Source organism: Periplaneta americana, chromosome 17, assembly GCF_040183065.1.
Source record: "Periplaneta americana isolate PAMFEO1 chromosome 17, P.americana_PAMFEO1_priV1, whole genome shotgun sequence".
Classification (NCBI taxonomy): domain Eukaryota; kingdom Metazoa; phylum Arthropoda; class Insecta; order Blattodea; family Blattidae; genus Periplaneta; species Periplaneta americana.
In genome coordinates this window covers 10739899-10760602 of record NC_091133.1, presented here as the reverse complement: position 1 = coordinate 10760602, position 20704 = coordinate 10739899, and the positions used below count along the sequence as shown (strand labels likewise).

At 36.9% G+C, this 20704-nt stretch overlaps 1 protein-coding gene across 2 annotated transcripts in view; it reads right to left on the bottom strand.

Annotated features, from left to right (window-relative positions):
* The window catches only part of LOC138693245 (zinc finger protein 708-like), a 35712-nt gene extending 15213 nt beyond the window's left edge, over positions 1-20499 (bottom strand). Inside the window, exons 1-5 of one of the 2 annotated variants that reach the window (XM_069817065.1) lie at positions 20296-20499; positions 18224-18321; positions 16962-17099; positions 16063-16200; positions 7125-7207 (exon numbers count right to left, since the gene is read on the bottom strand). In XM_069817065.1, the coding sequence (XP_069673166.1) occupies positions 7125-7207; positions 16063-16200; positions 16962-17099; positions 18224-18321; positions 20296-20332 (494 nt within the window). In that variant the 5' untranslated portion in view covers positions 20333-20499. The remainder of the gene's footprint in view (positions 1-7124; positions 7208-16062; positions 16201-16961; positions 17100-18223; positions 18322-20295) is intronic. The other variant, XM_069817066.1, reaches the window with a different exon arrangement.
* Between the last annotated feature and the right edge of the window lie 205 nt (positions 20500-20704).

Sequence of the window (20704 nt, the reverse complement as noted above, 5' to 3'; positions counted from 1 at the left end):
AAGTTCCTAAATCGCGTTTACAAATAAAATAACTGGTCGCACAGGTCTATAGCTGTGACAAGATAATTCTGGGAAGCGACATGATATACATATTTGTATTCGAAATTTTGGATCCAACTTGCCTATAGCAAGGGCAGGTGTCAACATTCGGCGAGCTCTCACAAGTTACATTTTTCATGGCTTCACTATCTATAACATTAGCACACGTCTCTGGTTCACAGTCTTGTTAATGTAAACCAGGCATGTCAATAAGACGGGAAAGGTTACGAACTGCTGTCTATTAGATTGCATTTTTTCAATGTCTTTAACTACTTGAATATTTCCGAGACCTATAATATTCAATTGGATAATATTATGGTTTATTTAACGACGCTCGCAAATGCCAAGGTTATATCAGCGTCGCCGGTGTGCCAGAATTTTGTCCCGGAGGAGTTCTTTTACATGCCAGTAAATCTACTGACTTGAGCCTGTCGCATTTAAGCACACTTAAATGCCATCGACCTGGGCCGGAATCGAACCAGCAACCTCGAGCACAGAAGGTCAGCGCTATACAAACTGCGCTACCGAACCGACTATTCAATTGGATTTTTTACTGCAAATTACATTAATAGTGTCAAGGGAAAAATTGTTCCGCGGCCTGGTATCGAACCCGGGACCTTTGGCACCAACGGCTCCCCCGACTGGGCTACCCAGAAACTCTACCAGACACCGACTCAATTTTTTCCTTTATCTCCAAATACCTCAAATTGGGCTGACAAACCGTCAAACATCCAACAATGAGTGCACACAAACTCTGTGTGACTTAAATTGTGGCTTTCTGTTAACGAAAAGTGACGTGCATTGTACAAATCTAGCTTTCAGGTATAGCTCCCTGTGAAGCTGGCTTGAATAATTGCAAGAGAAAAATTGTTCCTGAAGCGGGTATGGAACACGGGACCTTTGGCTAAACACACCAACCAAGGAACTCTACCAGACATTCTACCGGGTTCGATACCCGGCCCTGGAACAGTTTTTCCCTTGAAATTGAATAAATCAGCTTCACATGTCATTGTTCTTTAACAGGAAACCACAATTTAAGTCACAAAGAGTTTGTGTGCACTCAATGTTTGACGGTTTGTAAGCCCACTTTAAGGTATGTGGAGAGAAAGGAAAAATTGAGTCAGTGTCTGGTAGAGTTCCTGGGTAGCTCAGTCGGGAGAACGTTTGTGCGTTTAGTCAAAGGTCCCGGGTTCGAAACCCGGCCCCAGAACAATTTTTCCATTGAAATTATTCAAATCAGCTTCACAGGAGCTATACTTGAAAGCTAATTTTGCAAATTACACGTTACATATTTCTTTTACAAAAGCCTAAGTTGTCTGGCGAAATAGCTGCATTCAAGAAAAGGATTAGGAAATTTCAAGTGAAGATTTTAAAAAACGAGAATCGAATCAGAAGTCCACTGACTTTACAAAGACCTGAGAATATTATTCCGCGATAAGTTAGCCATTGTTCTGACAAAAATTTTCTCTACAGAGTTCTGTGCACTTTGCGCCAACACTTAAAATTCCAGTTAGAAAGAGGGACAAATTTGCAACTACTTCCATTTTGCTGCCACTGTCATATGAATTTGATACTTAGCAAAATACTCATATAAGTAGCAATCAGCACCAGTTTCACTGAGGTATAAGTCACACGGATTGCATTTTCTTGTTGACTATAAAGAGATTCTTTTTTTTTTAGCAGGCATTTATGCAGTTTCACTACCAGAAATACCAAAATGTGACAGGATGCTTTTGAAGAGCAACTCACTGAGCATCATTAGGCAGTGTAGATATACGAGTAATTTTGTGGCATTACTTTCTGGACTATGGCTCAGGACACATCTTCAATACCAGCTTTGCATCCTGAGGGAATTAGTATTTTAGTAAATATATTTTTTCGAGTTCAGAGATTCTTCACAGCAGTCGTTATTGTATGGATTTCTTCATGATAGTTTCTTCTTCATTGTCCAGTATGACAATACATGAGAAACAGTTGGCAAGTTCCACCTACTCCAGCAACTGAATCATTATATAATGATGTAAAAATAATGAAACTTCAACTAAAGATATTCTCATCCACTTTTAAGGTTTGACGACTGCAAATGGGAAAATCAAAGCAAATCTTTACAAAAGAGTTAATATCCCCAAACACTGCTTTCAACGGTCGACTTATTAGACAAAAAGATGGACAGACCATAAAGCTAATACAATACAGAGAGCATGCATAGTTGCGCAGAAGCAGGGTATCAACATAGAAACACGAACGAGTCACGTGACTTCGGGACAGACGCAGCTGATTTCTTTTTACCGACATATACATATGCACATATTGATTACCCAGTAATGGCGGACAGTGAGTGAGTGCACAAATAGACACTCCTAGCGTGGTGGTGATTTTCGATGTTGTAAAAAGTTGCATTAATAAAACAGTGTTTTCTTGCGAATTATAAGTTAATTTCTGTTGATTCGTGTTTCAAAGTGCGAGAATTGCTTTCCAAGGGTAATAAAAGTGAAAACATTGAATCGACTGTTCAATGTGTGGCGAAAGAATTGTTTTTCGCCATGTTGTACGATATCGGCATGCTGCAGAAGACGATCTACAAGAATACAGACGTGATTAATAACTTGACAACCACTACTGAACATAGGGACAAACAAATATCTGATCTCGCCAATAAGATCGAAGATATAGAACAATATCAGAGGCGTCACTGCATCCATATTTTCGGAATCCTGAAAGAAATTGGGGAAAACAAAGATAAAATTGCTGTAGAGCTGGCCAGAAACATCAGGGTAGATGTGCAGGTGACAGACATCGATAGAAGCCATAGGGTCAGCCATACAAATGTTGGCAAACCTAGGCTGATTATTACGAAATTTTGTAGCTACAGAAAAAGAAGCGAAGTCTTAAATAAGAAAAAATTTAAAAGTTCTGGAATGGTTATTAGAGTGTGTTGTAAAGTTCACAAAACTGCCTGCGTGTTCCTTCAGAAGACGAGAGCTGCTGCAGTTCTCCCCTCGTATTACGAGCCAGATGTCCACTCACACCCCTGCCCCTAGTAACTAGCTCACGGCGCCGAAAGGTCTTCTCACCACATGGCCCAGCCCGGAGAGAGATGGTCTCGCTAGAAGACACATTCCTTCAGAATACGAGACTTGCTATTTTTCTCCCCTCGTATAATGAGCCGGATGCCCACCCACACCCCTTCCTCTAGCAACTTGCTCACGGCGCCGAGGGGACTCCTGACCACGTGACCAAGCCAAAAGAGAGAGGGTCCCACTAGAAAACACAATGTTGTGGCAGAAATCTGTGACGTCAATGGCGTCATAACGCTCCAAACCACGCCAAGAAGGGGAGAAATGGCGCGCATTCCGAGTGTGTATATAAGACGAGGCCAAATCACTGTAGATTCATTCGTTCGTCGGTCGGAGAACTGCTACCACGCTTTCTCTGCCACGAACATTTTCTCTGCTTCAGAGTGTGATATTCCGTCGGACGTAGTTCTTACGGCCGATATTCCCTCCCGGAACACAAATGCACCTGTGGTTCTGTCTCCGCTTTCCCGTCACAACCTCTCTCACCTCTCTAGCTTCTTCCCGATCATACCATCTATCGTAGTTTTCCCCAGTCATCTTGCCATTTTCTTCGCTTTATCCGACACCCTCCCCAGGAAAACTGTTGTTTTCTATCCCGGATCTCCACTAATCCTACCTCCCCTGCAGAGGACGAACCGAGGGCCAAGTTTGCGAGCTTGATATCTGCTCCCTCCCTCCTCAACGGTCGGAGTCGCGGCCCATGTTTGCGAGCTCGATAGGTGAAGGTCCTTAGTTCGAGACTCCCTCTTACTCGCCCTAGTCGCTTCTTTTTTCGAGCAAGTTTTGTTTCACCTCTTTCCAGGCACTCCCGTTTCCCCTTTCTTTTCTTCTCTTTCGTTAAACTCGTCTAGCACCCTTCTCTTCTTTTTTCCCCACACTCACTTCTGACACCGTCTCACTTCTTCTCAGGCACTCCCGCCTCACCCTCCCCTCGACATTCGGAGCCATTGTAAAACGGAACAATAAACAGTTAAATCACCCGTCACTTCTTATAATTATCTTCCGTCCTAGCTTCGCCGCATCTTCATATAGCCTCAATCAAAGTCAAAGGAACAAATGTTTCAATATTCGAGATATTCTCAAATGACACTCCCGTTTCCCCTACTCACGACGCTGGGGAGGAATTATTGAAATAAATATCTGTATCTATAACCAGAGTTTTCCTTTCAACATCGCAACATCACCCCAACAAACACTTCGCCCACCTTGTCCCGTCACTCCCGTTTCCCCTCTCTACATTTGTGACCACACCAAGCAGGGGACGTCAACGGAGACCAGCGCCTAGCAACTGCCTAGCATCGTTCTTTTTCACCCCCCACAAGCTTCGGCCCTCCTTGTTCCATCATACCCGTTTCCCCTCTCTACACCTGGAACTACAGCAAGAAGAGGGACGTCAACGGAGACCGGCGCACGACAAGAGCATTTAACTAATGTTAGGCACGGCTTGCTGCAGGAAGTAATTAGCAAGTATAGAGTAGCTAGTTGCAGGACTTGAGACTGTTGCGATCATCTTTGTCAAAGTTAGTACCACGAAGTATAGACATTTAAAACAAGGGCAAAAAAAACAATACCAGTTACCAAATAGAAATTACCATAATCATACTGGAGATTTAGATTATTTTCATTATAACATTCTATTAGAATTTGTTAGTTCTTCGTTATTTTCATTTTTAATATACTACTGTTTGTGAAAAGTGAAACACCCAGAAAGAATGGCGCGAACGACTCCAAACTCGGGAGATATGTAGAACAGTGTACCACCAATAATTGATTACGTTTCCAGAGAGATGGCCTACACATACACCCAACAGTGACATCTCTTGTGTCACTAGCAAGGTCAGTGTTTAACCTTGCTCAGTCAGTGCAGGGCTTCCAAACGAAGTGGAAACGTGAAAGCTAATGCAGGTATGCCTCGTCGACGTGGAAGGGCGCAATATCAGCGCGTGAGTGAGTTCGAACGGAAGAGAATGGTTGGTCTCCAGAAAGCATGGTCGTCATACCGTGACATTTGAGCTCATACAGGGCATACTGCTACGATGCTGATGCATGTGTGGAACCAGTGGATAGAAGAGGGTCGTACGCAGAGACGAGCGGGTACTGGACCACGTAATGTGACCAAAGCACGGAATGACCACCATTTTGTCCACATGGCCGTGATGGACCGTACAGCTTCATCCACAGTTTTCAGTCGATGTTGGAGTACTGTAACGAGTGTGAACCTGTCTGCATCAATGGTTCGTCGCCGTCTTTTGACGGCTGGGCTAGTGGCTCGCATGCCGTTGCGTCAGCTTCCATTGTCCAGAAACCACCAACGCCTCAGACTGCAATGGGCACGTGAACCCCGTCACAGAGGTGCTGAGTGGCAAAATGTAGTGTTTTTGGACAAGTCCCGCTTCAATTTGTCCTACAATGACAGCCACATACGTGTTAGATGCTACCATGGTGAACGCAATCTGAGAGCCTGCAATGTTAAGCGGTGTAACGGACAAACGCCTATTGTGATCGTTTGGGGCACCACTCGATACAATATGCGATTTCGTCTCCTACGTATTCGGGGCAATCTGAACAGTAACCTCTACATCAGGGAGGTTTCGAAGCCCGAAGTACTGCCCCTCCCTTAGGCAACTCCACATGCCATATTTCAGCAGGACAATGCCCTGCCACATGTGTCGTCCATGCTACCACATATACTACCTTTATACTGATCCAAGTGCAAGAATGTGTTGCAAGTTCAAACTAAAGTCAGCAGTTGGCAGCACCAAATGGAGATACAGTACACATGTACCAATTTTTTCCTCAACTCCTGGATATGTGTAGAACACATATACCTCAGACACTAAATTTTTTTAATTTTGTAACTTGTACCACGTTTTTACTAAGCACCTCAAATAATGGCTAATATGTACTCGTAACGTTAGTATGATTTTAGGACTATAACAATATATGGGATTACTTGAAAAGGGCAATTTATTCAGGTTATGCATCCTAGAATAAAATAATTCAGTGCTGTATTCTTTTACATGCCAGGGATAGATAGGCACGTAGCATATGTACATCACCCAGTCTAGGGAATGAAACTATGGTTGTTATATCCATTTTGAACTTGGAAATTTCAAGAATTAAATAAAAGTAGGGATCAAGAAAAAATGACTGCAGAAAACTTATAAAAAATATTCAAAACTGGGAGAAAAAATTAGCAATGTCACGTAAGTTATGTAACAACAAGAAAATAAATCTTTCAAGAATGGAATGATATGTTTCCTCCTTTCACGTATTTTTCTTTGCATCCAAAGCAACAGCAGTAGTTCGCCATCACTGTGGCTACAATCGGTTCATAATAATTTATCTTAAATACATTTCAGGTCAATGAATCAGAAGCAAGACCCCCACGTATAAAAACACTACAGAATCGTCTGCAGCGTACCAAAGTCACGTGACTTACGTTTCCAATGCTGATACCTTACGCAGTGGACTAGGAGCACTCTATCTATATACTTACTCTATGGGACAGACAGAAAAAAGAATTAAATTAAATGAATTAAATTATGGTTTATTTAATGACGCTCGCAACTGCAGAGGTTATATCAGTGTCGTCAGTGTACCGGAATTTTGAATGCAAGAGTTCTTTTACATACCAGTAAATCTACTGACATGAGTCTGTCGCATTTAAACACACTTAAATGCCATCGACCTCGACTGAAATCAAATCCTCAACCTCGAGCATAGAAGGTGAGTGCTATACCAACTATGTTAATGCGGGCGACTCGGAGAAAAGAGAGACAGATAAATAATAAAGAGAGACAGAGACAGACATACAGATAGACCAACACACAGAGCGACAAACAGGCAGATTTACAGGTATATATGACAATTCAGATCAGAATACTGAGCCCTTCATTTGAACAACAATCATGTTGAAACTAATTACAAATATCTATTCTTCGCCATTATTATTTAAATAAAGCAGTTAAACCAACAACTAAGTAAAGCCTCACACACTTCACTCACCTCTCTGTTAAGACTTCATCCTCTTCTGCCGTTACTTCCAGTATGACCTCTCCCTCCACTTTATTTAACTCATGTGCCTCCTCCTGCAAGAGATTTCGTAAAACGAAAGTATACTTTGCATACTTCCACTCGGTAATGAGTTTTGGAATAATATTCTGGGGAAATTCCACAGATAGTAACAATATATTTCTATTACAAAAAAGAGTAATTAGAATAATAGTAGGTGCCAAATCTAGGGAATCGTGTAGGAATATTTTAAAAAAACTACAAATAATGCACATGGCTTGTCAGTATATCTTTCCATTAATAATCTTCCTCGTATGTAATCGTGAAAACTTTGTAACTAATTCAACAGTTCATAGCATAAATTCACGTCAAAAAATGACTTTCATACTCCATTGGCAAGTCTCTTGTGCTATCAAAAAGGAGTGCGCTATATGGCAGTAAAAATTTTTAATAGCCTTCCTATCGATATAAAAAATGAAACTCATAACATAAAATTATTTGGGTCCAAATTAAAGAAGTACCTAATTTCTCACGCTTTCTATTCATGACATTCAATAACACTTCATGAAATTGATACTAAAACTTTGTGTTGTACTAGTAGACTATATTGTAAATCTCGTCTGTATATATTTCATCTAGACTGTGACTATAAATTAAAATTTTATAATAATATTAAGTTTTTTGACTTGTTCCTTATTCTAGCTGTAAGCATGTATGAATACCATGGAATGTTAATAAATGCAATACAATACAGTACAATACGACAATAATAATTCAAGAATCAATGCACTGCAGTTTATATGCTGTAGGCTTGATTTCAAATTCCACTTAATCGAGTAAAAAGTTCAAACACTGTAGGTGAAAAATGCAAAAGAATTTAAAAAATACAAAGACAAAATAATATGACAGTTTGTGAGAATCATCCCATTTACAATAAGAATTGCATAAAAAATAAGGCAATTGGAAGAGTTACTAAGAATGACACTCGAATTTTATTCTGAGATGGTCGTAGGTGAATAGGATTCAGGAGGACCTAGTTGACAATTGATCGAACTGTTACAGTAACATTAATAATGCAAAATATTTCGTAGAGAAGTTTGAAGCTATACTCTTTTCGCTGTCAGAAATATCCTAATGTAAACACAAGCACGTGGCTGTCATACCTATGATTGGCTCCTAGTCTAAACACTCACACGACACAGGAAAATATACTTTCGTATTTGGAAATCATAACCTTGTATTACTTGAAAATAAAAATTGAATTCTAGTTATTAAATATGATGAAAAATAGACCTTCACTCATATGCAAAAGAAAAGTTACTTTTATATTTTGTTATTTACATTTTAAGCGGATAAATATTAAGAGTAATACCAAGGTAGTAATAGGCTGGCGGTACTTGAGATTGTTCTCGTAAGCACGTGATAGATAACTTGTGCATACTCAATGTGTGTGGTTACTAAACATAAACCGGAGAGAAAGAAATAGTGTTGAATGTATATAGTAAGTTTAGAGTTGAATCCAATTAATTAATTATAAAGTAACAGTTTCCTAAGCAAACCAATGCATAGTAGTGAGGTTAGGTCTACACTGACGAGTAATGGGAAATGTTGAACATGAAACAGAATGTACAGGAGTGGGCAGGATCACTTACTGGTAATCTCTGGCACCAAACTACGGCCACTCAAGCGCCACTTCTGTCACTTGGCATTGTTTACTGTAGGATTACTCTTACAATGAAAAAATTATAGTTCAGATATTTCTGGATTTATAGTAAGCATTCAACTAAGCTAGACAAATGGAAGTTCGTAAAACTATAAAAGAATATGAAAACCCTGGGTTAGTGTAAACAACAATGGACGAAATTATCTTACGTGTGAATATTCATGGGGACTCTCTCGCCCACTATTATGTACAGTTAATTCACTTACAGCCTCTTATATTTCTACTTTTCCAAAGTCTGGTTTGATATTATTGTTCGCAATCCAGTTTGCTGGTTTAATGCACGAGTTTGGACTCGAAGACATGATTAAATAGTCTTCCCCATGCAACAGCCAGTGTGAGGCTGCTACTGAAAAGTGGTGGAGAATGGCAAAAGAACTCTGAAGATGCCTTTGTGAATTGTGACGTCCATGCGTATTTACCATGAACTGGTAGCAAGAAATAGACAGCATTCATATAGACTTTAGCTATCAAAGATACTTAAAAAGAAATATTACAAGAAATCTAATTAACTGTATTCCCTACACAAAACATAAAACACAATTTATTCAAGCCAAAGTGTTTGAGATTGTCCCTCCTCTATACTGGGCTGACCATTAAATTAAAAGTGAGCCTGGTAAAAATTATCAGGGATGGTTAAAAATTCAAAATGGGTATGATTTAGTTAACATTCAACATCGCAGTCTCTACCAGCAAAATTGGGTGGAGAAAATTCACGGAGAACAACAAGATGATGAAATGGATAGCATGAGTATAAAAATCGCACCCCCTGGGCCTGTTTCATAAAGTACTACTTTTAGCAGCTACTTATAAGGAGTGCAAAAATTAGCAGTTAGCAATGTAGAAAATTCTGTTTCATAAACTAAACTTTACACTCCTAAAATTCCTACACTACTTTTAGCAGCTAACAGTGTGGTCTCCTTCAAAGAGCATGTGACTTATATATATATATATATATATATATATGTTGCATTTCATAGCCTCTCCCATGCAGTGAATTTATAATTATTATTACACTATAATAACTCAATATGTCACAATCAAAGTTAAAACAAAAAGCTCTGAAACACAATTTTATTTTTAAGGAAAGATTCTGAGAATAAAGATTTATTAAATGGCAGTCCACAAAGATCAGTAAAGTTGGAAAGAACTTCATCTACATCTTTTGGTCATTGTACAAATTTCTTAAAGAGTACTTCATTTACTCTGTTCATCACACTTTTAACTATTCTGCATATAATTGCTTTTGAAATTTTAACAAACTGCTGTTTTCGCATTAGACCCCCATTCCTTGAAGTATTACGCTTTAAAAATTTACTGAAGGAGAATGAACAGTTAATAGAATTTATTAGAAGTTAGGCGGAACATTAGATTGTGTTCATAAGTCTCCACTATAAAATCATAATCTATTCTAGGTCTGAAGAATATTGAATGTCTCACAAAAATATTTTGTTCAGATGAAGGATGCATTTCTACAAAATTATATTAAAAATAAATATACTATATTACTCGTAAATATGTTCTTCTACTCACTTTATCAGTCTCTATTAACTAATAAAATAGACTACTAATAATTAGGAACACAAATTAGCAGTACTATTATTTTATGAAACAGCATTATTGCTGCGTTGGTAATAATATTCCTAAATACCAGATCTACACTGTTAACTACAGTGCCACCAAAAACTTTTTACTTACATTTTTATTGTACCTTGTTTTTTTTTTACTATACAATCACGCTTTGCTTAATGGTAAGCTTTAGTTGCCATGGTAATATTTTACACTGCATAGGTACAATCAGGATATAGTTAGAAATGCAAGGAAAACGTTTTTGACGTCACTTTACTATTTTACACTGCTAGTTTTATGAAACAAGTTTCTAGTTATAGTAGTCTAAATTATGAGTCTACACTATATAAAACTAGATTGCTAGTTTTATGAAAAAGTTTCTAGTTATAGCAGTCTAAATTATGAGTCTACAATACTTATGACTAGACTGCTAGTTGTATGAAACAAGTTTCTAGTCATAGCAGTCTAAATTATGAGTCTCCAATACTTATGACTAGACTGCTAGTTTTATGAAACAAGTTTCTAGTTATAGCAGCCTAAATCAAGATTGCTAGTTCTATGAAACAAAATTTCTAGTCATAGCAGTCTAAATTATGAGTGTACAATATTTATGACTAGACTCCTAGTTGTATGAAACAAGTTTCTAGTCATAGCAGTATAAATTATGAGTCTACAATACTTATGACTAGACTGCTAGTTGTATGAAACAAGTTTCTAGTCATAGCAGTCTAAATTATGAGTCTACAATACTTATGACTTGACTGCTAGTTGTATGAAACAAGTTTCTAGTCATAGCAGTCTAAATTATGAGTCTACAATACTTATAAGTAGACTGCTAGTTGTATGAAACAAGTTTCTAGTTATAGCAGTCTAAATAATGAGTCTACAATACTTATGACTAGACTGCTAGTTGTATGAAACAAGTTTCTAGTCATAGCAGTCTAAATTATGAGTCTACAATACTTATGACTAGACTGCTAGTTGTATGAAACAAGTTTCTAGTCATAGCAGTCTAAATTATGAGTCTACAATACTTATGACTAGACTCCTAGTTGTATGAAACAAGTTTCTAGTCATAGCAGTCTAAATTATGAGTCTACAATACTTATGACTAGACTGCTAGTTGTATGAAACAAGTTTCTAGTCATAGCAGTCTAAATTATGAGTCTACAATACTTATGACTAGACTGCTAGTTGTATGAAACAAGTTTCTAGTCATAGCAGTCTAAATTATGAGTCTACAATACTTATGACTAGACTGCTAGTTGTATGAAACAAGTTTCTAGTCATAGCAGTCTAAATTATGAGTCTACAATACTTATGACTAGACTGCTAGTTGTATGAAACAAGTTTCTAGTCATAGCAGTCTAAATTATGAGTCTACAATACTTATGACTAGACTGCTAGTTGTATGAAACAAGTTTCTGGTCATAGCAGTCTAAATTATGAGTCTACAATACTTATGACTAGACTGCTAGTTGTATGAAACAAGTTTCTAGTCATAGCAGTCTAAATTATGAGTCTACAATACTTATGACTAGACTGCTAGTTGTATGAAACAAGTTTCTAGTCATAGCAGTCTAAATTATGAGTCTACAATACTTATGACTAGACTGCTAGTTGTATGAAACAAGTTTCTAGTCATAGCAGTCTAAATTATGAGTCTACAATACTTATGACTAGACTCCTAGTTGTATGAAACAAGTTTCTAGTCATAGCAGTCTAAATCATGAGTCTACAATACTTATGACTAGACTGCTAGTTGTATGAAACAAGTTTCTAGTCATAGCAGTCTAAATCATGAGTCTACAATACTTATGACTAGACTGCTAGTTGTATGAAACAAGTTTCTAGTCATAGCAGTCTAAATTATGAGTCTACAATACTTATGACTAGACTGCTAGTTGTATGAAACAAGTTTCTAGTCATAGCAGTCTAAATTATGAGTCTACAATACTTATGACTAGACTGCTAGTTGTATGAAACAAGTTTCTAGTCATAGCAGTCTAAATTATGAGTCTACAATACTTATGACTAGACTGCTAGTTGTATGAAACAAGTTTCTAGTCATAGCAGTCTAAATTATGAGTCTACAATACTTATGACTAGACTGCTAGTTGTATGAAACAAGTTTCTAGTCATAGCAGTCTAAATTATGAGTGTACAATACTTATGACTAGACTGCTAGTTGTATGAAACAAGTTTCTAGTCACAGCAGTCTAAATTATGAGTCTACAATACTTATGACTAGACTGCTAGTTGTATGAAACAAGTTTCTAGTCACAGCAGTCTAAATTATGAGTCTACAATACTTATGACTAGACTGCTAGTTGTATGAAACAAGTTTCTAGTCACAGCAGTCTAAATTATGAGTCTACAATACTTATGACTAGACTGCTAGTTGTATGAAACAAGTTTCTAGTCACAGCAGTCTAAATTATGAGTCTACAATACTTATGACTAGACTGCTAGTTGTATGAAACAAGTTTCTAGTCATAGCAGTCTAAATTATGAGTCTACAATACTTATGACTAGACTGCTAGTTGTATGAAACAAGTTTCTAGTCATAGCAGTCTAAATTATGAGTCTACAATACTTATGACTAGACTGCTAGTTGTATGAAACAAGTTTCTAGTCACAGCAGTCTAAATTATGAGTCTACAATACTTATGACTAGACTGCTAGTTGTATGAAACAAGTTTCTAGTCATAGCAGTCTAAATTATGAGTCTACAATACTTATAACTAGACTGCTAGTTGTATGAAACAGGCTCGTGGTCACCTGAATAAGCAGTCACATACAGTGGCGCCAACTTATATGGGCCCATAGGGCCCGAGCCTATCCAATAATTTGTCGTGTTATTATTATTATTATTATTATTATTATTATTATTATTATTATTATTAACATTGCCATCATTATCGCATAGTCGTCTCATTTTAGGTGAACGATCTATTAAAATCAGTGAAGACAGATTTTTAAATACGTAAGTTAGAGTAAGGAAGCATTGTTGGGCCCTTGTGTACAAAGGGTTAGCTACTTAATAATAACAGTCAACTCAAGTTTTTAAATTTTATATCAAACAGATTGCAAGTTAAGAGAAAAACAACAATGAACAGTTTAATTTTTCTTTGTTGAGTAGCAGTGCTTAGTAAATAAAAGAACGAAAGAATCAGTTGACTTTAATTTTAGTTTGCGTGAACTTCGATGTGCAGTAAATACTTAGTGTGATTTTCTTGTGCTGTTAATTAAGATCATGCATAAATTTTTAATTAAGAAACTACAGATAGATTCTACCCAATGATAATCGACAACCATCCTGTTCTGGTACAATGGATTTGAATTCTGTTAAAAAATCAGCCGATGTACATAGTTCGTCTTCACATATTTCAAAACTCTGTGATTCTGTTTCGTTGTGTGAATGCGAAATAAAGGGTGCTGGTAAGAGTAAAACTTTCCAAAATTCATGGCAGAACAAACATCTGTGGTTTTTGTACGTTGAACACAAAAAAGTGGTATTTTGTAATGTATGCAAGGAAGCTAGTGATAAAAAACTATTAAATTTCTCCACGAAAGCAAACCCTTGTATCATTTCCTCTGACTTTTCCAATTAGAAACATCCCCTAAGAAAATTTAGTTGCCATGAAATATCTCAGTGTCACACAGGATCATGTTCCAAAGTAATAGCGGTGCAGAGTGGAGTTTGAATCTTGCAAAGTTGCAAGACCTTCAAAATTCTCGAGTCGCCTTACATAAACTATTTTCATCATTGTTGTATTTATCAGAGTAGGGACTAGCAATCCGTGGGCATAAGGACGATGCAAGTAATTTCCATCAACTTTTAAAATTGTGATGTGAAGACTTCCCAGAACTCAGGCAATTTATTGATAGAGATACTTTTAGGTGGATGTCACACGATGCAGAAAACGAAATGCTCGAAATTATGGCTTGAAAGTGCTTCTTTCATTGGCTAATGACATTCACGAAGCGGGATGTTTCAATCTGCTAATAGATGAAACGAGTCACGTGGCGAAAACAGAGCAATTCTCGATACATTTTCGTGTTATTTCTAAAGAACTTGAAATTCAAGAGCACTTCATCGGTTTCTACGAAACGTCAGCAACAGATGCGACTAATCTCTACAATATTATCAGTGACGCTTTATTAAGACTATGACTAAATATTCATAATATCCACGTACAATGTTATGATAGTGCTGCGAATTTAAGTGGGAAATACAAGGAAGTACAGGCAAAGATTTTACAAGTAAATAGAATAACTAGATATTTGGATTGCTTCATGCAGTCATTGAATTTGGTGCTTCAAGACAGTGTAAAACACATTACAACTTGCAGAAATGTGATCAACATAAACTCAAGATCTAATAAATATGATAAGAGAGTCCCTGAAAAGGTTGAACTGGTATAATTCTTTAAGAGATATAAATGCACATGGCTCAGAACAAAATTTAAGACTGTTTTGTCCAATGCAATTCACTATCAGGACCCTTAGCTTAAAATCTCCGAGAGGTAACTATTAAGGCATTCTTTCGTTCCTTTCAGATTTTTCTGAAAACGATAAAAGTGATGCTGGTACTAAAGCTTCTGGTTAACTAAAACTACTTGAGTCATTTGAACATTCTGCTTATATAAATATGATGACACAACCTGGATGCAACAAATATAAAACTACAAAGTGTAAACCTTGATTTCCATTAAGCAAATTGTCTCATCCACAATTTGATATAAACATTCCAAACTTATCGTTACAACTATGAAATATTATAGGACAAAACTACAAGATGAGCAAATGAGCTGGTCCTGTCAGAACCAAGGACTCCGAAACAAAGGAAAGTTTCTCGCCACCTAGATGATCGTCAACTAACATAGCATGAATTTAGTGATACAATGGAATATTTTAAGAGTAAATTATTTGAACTTATAGATTGTGTGACAGCATCCCTTAAAGAGCATTTCCAGGAAAGCAAAATTTCAAATACAGTAGGAAACTTTGTTATCAGAAAAGAAGACGATGTCAAGATTGTCAGGTGTGCTTTTGATGACGACATAAATGGCTATAAGATCTTACAGTTGCAGAGAAATTTGGTGTGTGATAGTGCTGCAATATTGTGTGTTGAACTAAGAAATTTTGGAGATGCAATTAAATTTCTGAAGTCACATGTTATTCGTGAAATAGTGCCTGAATTAATTAAACACATTTGCAACTCGTTGTGCTACATAGTGGTGAGTCCATATATTGTTTTATATTATATTACAAACTCGAATCGTAAATTTAAAAAGTTAATTGTAAACTTAAATTTACAACTTAATCACAATCTTGTTATTCACAGGACTACATATAACTCTTCATCACGGTTTAATTAAGTTACTATCTGTATTCGGTTATTTTTATCCATTTATCAAAAAGATTGTCATCTCTAATTTTTCTGTCATTCTATATTTTATATCATTGTTGTGAATAGACATACATCACGATTCATGTGAGGGAGAATTTGATAATTTATTGTAATTCAAAATTTTGAGCCCACACAAAACTTTTCAAAAGTTGGCGCCACTTGTCACATCAGTCAGCAAATAACACAGTGAGATGTACCGATCAGCATACTTCGTAAACTCCACTCACCTCAATTTCACTCTTCACGATGGGAAAGCCAATTGACACAGGAGTTTCATCAAATGTTATCTCTGATTTCAGATCACAGCTTTTATCCATACATTCCCTCTTTATTTCAGCCATTTGCAGATCTAATACATTTCCTTCCTGCAACACACAAATCGTAACAATTATGCAATATATCATATGAAGTTGTTCACAAAACACCTGCGACAATTTTAAACTCTCTTCACATTATTATCAAATCCTGTTATCAACGAAAGCACGTAGTCACACTCCAGAATCAATAGTGAAATAATTTGTATGAAAAGCGTCATCTAGAATGATTTTATTGTTCATTATCCTGTGCGTTGGTTTATTGAAGGTGTTGGACGGAAAAACACGATTAATACATTGTCCCCCAGAAACAGTCAGTGTGAGGATGCTACCGCAAAATGGAGGATGGAAAAAAAACTATGAGTAGTCTTTGTGTGGTGTGATATTAATGCGTAGTTACAAACATCTAGTTCCAAGAAATATCCGGAGTTTGGTTAATAAACTAATCTAAAAGAAATAGATACATTAAAGTGTATTTTCTAAACCAGGTGCAAACCACCAGTTTGGCAACCTACCACGAGATAAACTGACAGCAACCCCCATTCTATACTGGACAGTCAATTATATTAAAAGCAGACATGGTAAAAATTATTAGCATGGATGAAATCATCAAAATGTTTATGATTTACTGAGCGTTCAGCATTACACGACAAAATTGGGATGGAAAAGAGTCGAGATAGATAAAGAATGAAGGTATGGACAACATAACTGCAAATATCATTTCCTCTGGTCACCTGAATGTAGCAGTCACATCAGTCAGTACATAATAGAAGGAGAACTACACACTAATTCACTTCATAAACTGCACTCACCTTAACTTTGCTTTTTACGACGGGAAAGTCAATTCGCACAGGAGTTTCATCAAATGTCATCTCGGTTTTTACATTATAGCTGTGGTCAATACATTCTCTCTTCATACCAGTCACTTGCAGATCTAATACACTTCCTTCCTGCAACAAACAAAACGTAAAAATTATTAAATATATAATATGAAGTTCTTCATGAAAAACCAGTGACTATTCTTAATATCTTTCCACTCCATTATTAAATCTTGATATCAACGAACGCACATGTAGACACTTCAGAGTCAGTAGTAACATAATTTGTACGAAAAGCTTTGTAACGCTCCATGTAAAAAATATATTGTTTTGTTCAAGTCCATGCTTACTTCCTTCTTAATTTCACAGACATACATATTTTTCATTTCTGAATGACTGTTAAGTTATTACACAAAATGTCTGCTGCGAAATGTGAAACATGTTTTAAAAAGAGCTACTGCATTACATGCTTCATTTCATAGTAATCAGTAGTAGTAAATAAGAGTCATTGTCTGAAATGTTGATTTGAGCAGCAATTATGTATGACCTCTGACATCTCTTGTTATATTACTGCAGCGAGAAAAGTTTGAATGGACACTATTTAATCTGTAACTCAAATCTATAACCAAGATAAGAAATAAATCAGTGCCATGTTTTGAGCAGCAATTATGTACGACCTCTGACAGCTCTTATTATATTACTATAGCGAGACAAGTTTGAATGGACACTATTTAATCTGTAACTCAAATCTATAACCAAGATAAGAAATAAATCAGTGCCATGTTCTAAGCAGTAACATCTCCTTGCCGATAAAACTGGTAGCAAGCCATAACAAATAACGTATTCCTCCATTTTAAGAACTGAATTTGTCGTCGAAATTTCCGACGAGTCTTCATCGGAGTAGAAATTTCATCATGAAACTTTAACCATTGTATGATACCACAGTCCACACAGCATTCTCATGAGTTTGAGCAACTACAACAGATGGTGAAATTTAGTTCCGCGGACCAGTTATAGTGGCAGGGGATGACATCATGATAACCATAAGATACCCCTGTACTGGTTGGACGATAGTGCACCATCACTGAGGTATGCAGACGTGAGGCCAGCAGTCGGCTGATCGGCCTTCTCCCTGTATGGGCTGTCACGCTAAGTCATTCTGGAATGCTTTTTCCACCACACGATAAGTTATATTGTTATAAATGCCATATTTAGAAAATTAGTAGTAATTAGCAATCACTATCTGTATATGCTACCTCAGATAAAGGTTTCTGGTCTTCTACATCTGTGTTATTGCTTCTTTCTAATGCCAGAGGGTCCATCTCACGTTCCAGCTTAATAACGTCCATCACCACTGAAAAAGACAATAATAAGAAACTCAAATCAACATGCAATATGTCAGCTATTTTGATATACTTACTAGCATGTGAAATAATAAATCTACACCTCCTAAGTACGGAATTTTTTAGCTGATTATTTAACGACGCTGTATAAACTACGACGTTAAGTGCGGACTTAAACGATCACAGATAAGCACGTTCATTATATGGATGTTACAGTACTTACTGTAGCATACAAAAAGGGCTGAAAACTAAAGTTGTCCTTTCTGACATTATATTCTGTTATACTAGCAATTCGACGATAATGCAGAACAAAAGAACAGCATAGAAGTTTGAAATGTAAATGAAGGTTACCAATGTCTCTAGCACTATAGGAAATTGTTAACAAACTGGTACCTTGGAAATCCCTTGGATTTATAATATGTAAACTTACTTACTTACAAATTGCTTTTAAGGGACCCGAAGGTTCATTGCTACCCTCACATAAGTCCGCCATTGATCCCTATTCTGTGCAAGATTAATCGAGTCCCTATCATCATATCCTACCTCCCTCAAATCTATTTTAACATTAACCTCCCATCTACATCTCGGCATCTGCTAAGGTCTTTTTCCCTCCAGTCTCCGAACTAACACTCTATAAGCATTTCTGGATTCGCCCATATTTGCTACATGCCCATCTCAAACGTCTGGATTTAATGGCTCTGTTCCTCTCTAAAAGTGAGAGTGCAAGTTTCACAACCATACAGAACAACCGCTAATAGGCCTGTAACTGTTTTGTAAATTCGAACGTTCAGATTTTTTGACAGCAGACTGGATGAGAAAAGCTTCTCAACCGAATAATAACAGACATTTCCTATACTTATTCTGCGTTTAATTTCCTCCTGAGCGACATTTATATTTGCTACTGTTGCTCCAAGATATTTGAATTTTTCCACCTCTTCGAAGGATAATTTACTTCGTCTTTTCGAGGTTTACTTCCAAACTTATCGCTTTACTTGCTTCAAGTAAAATTTCCGTGTTTTGCCTAATCGTTTGTGGATTTTCTTCAAACATATTCACGTCAACTGCATAGACAAGAAGCTGATATAACCTGTTCAATTCCAAACCCGGATTTATAATATATAGTAGTAGAAATTGGATGTGAACATTGAGAGAGCTGTATGCCGTCCCAACCCGCCCCGAATACATACCTTACTTATATACGATAATCATCGTCTATGAATGAAGAAAATGGCCATATTTCGTTAATGTGACTTAATTTGAAGGAGAGAACGAAGGGAGGGTTTCAGTGTCGCCAACATTTTAATAATACTACATATCTAATCTAACCTAATCTCACATAATACTGCACACCTCACCAAACTTAACCCGTCTCATAATACACACCTATTCTACTCTGTGACATAAAATTACACACCTGTAATAACATTCCTCCCTCACGTTTAGTATAATTTCGTTTGCATATACTGCCATCCCTGCTACGCGCTGTGTCGAGTGCCACCTAGTGGAAGTGGATCGTGATGGCGGGAAGAAAATATGGCGACTTTCATTCAGTATAAGTTTTGTGAAATATTAAATGTGTTCATGTAGTAATAGTTATATATATGCAATAAGAATTGAAATGTTTTGCGGCTGTGATAGAAGTGTTAAAATTGTTTTATAGCGCCACATTGGCAATTGTAAAAGTGTGCAATATTCGTTACATTGGCGGGTGGATGCTCTACCTTTTCCAGTAAATGCCTTTCTATTATCTAAGTTTTATATATGAGTAAATAAGAATGGAATACATTTCTCCACTATATGCAGACGTATACCCAAAGGAGAAATGGATTGAAATGCAGACGGAAAATGTGTGGATGCTGTTTACCCAACAGTTCTTATCTTGGGTTGTGCCATAGATCATGGGTTACTTACGTATATATACAATACAATGTGACAATATACTGTACTTAGCTTTGTGGGAGAATATAATGGATTGATATAGATACCTGTTTCAGCTGTAACTGTTGCATTAACCGTTTCCATATTCACACAAAGTAGCCCCTAATAGGAATAATATTGCAAATTCATTTAATAGTATTTTCAAGATGAGGTCATCCAGGGAGCCGTGATACCAGTTTACGTAAAAAAACGGTTACACGACATAACTAATCAAACAATACATGCAAACTAGGGATGTGACGAACGGTTATTTTCTTGTAATTGTTATAATATAACTGTCCCCGTTACTTTCGTTTAGTAGTTATAAATAACGGTTATAAGTAACGGTTACAATTTCCTGCCGGAGACAAAATAGCAGACCAACGAGTTAGAAAGAGAAGACTATAGAGTGGCCATGTTGTCCTGTACAGCGCTCTTTGCGGTGCCACCGCGAAACACGGCAGATCTGCGCTAAGC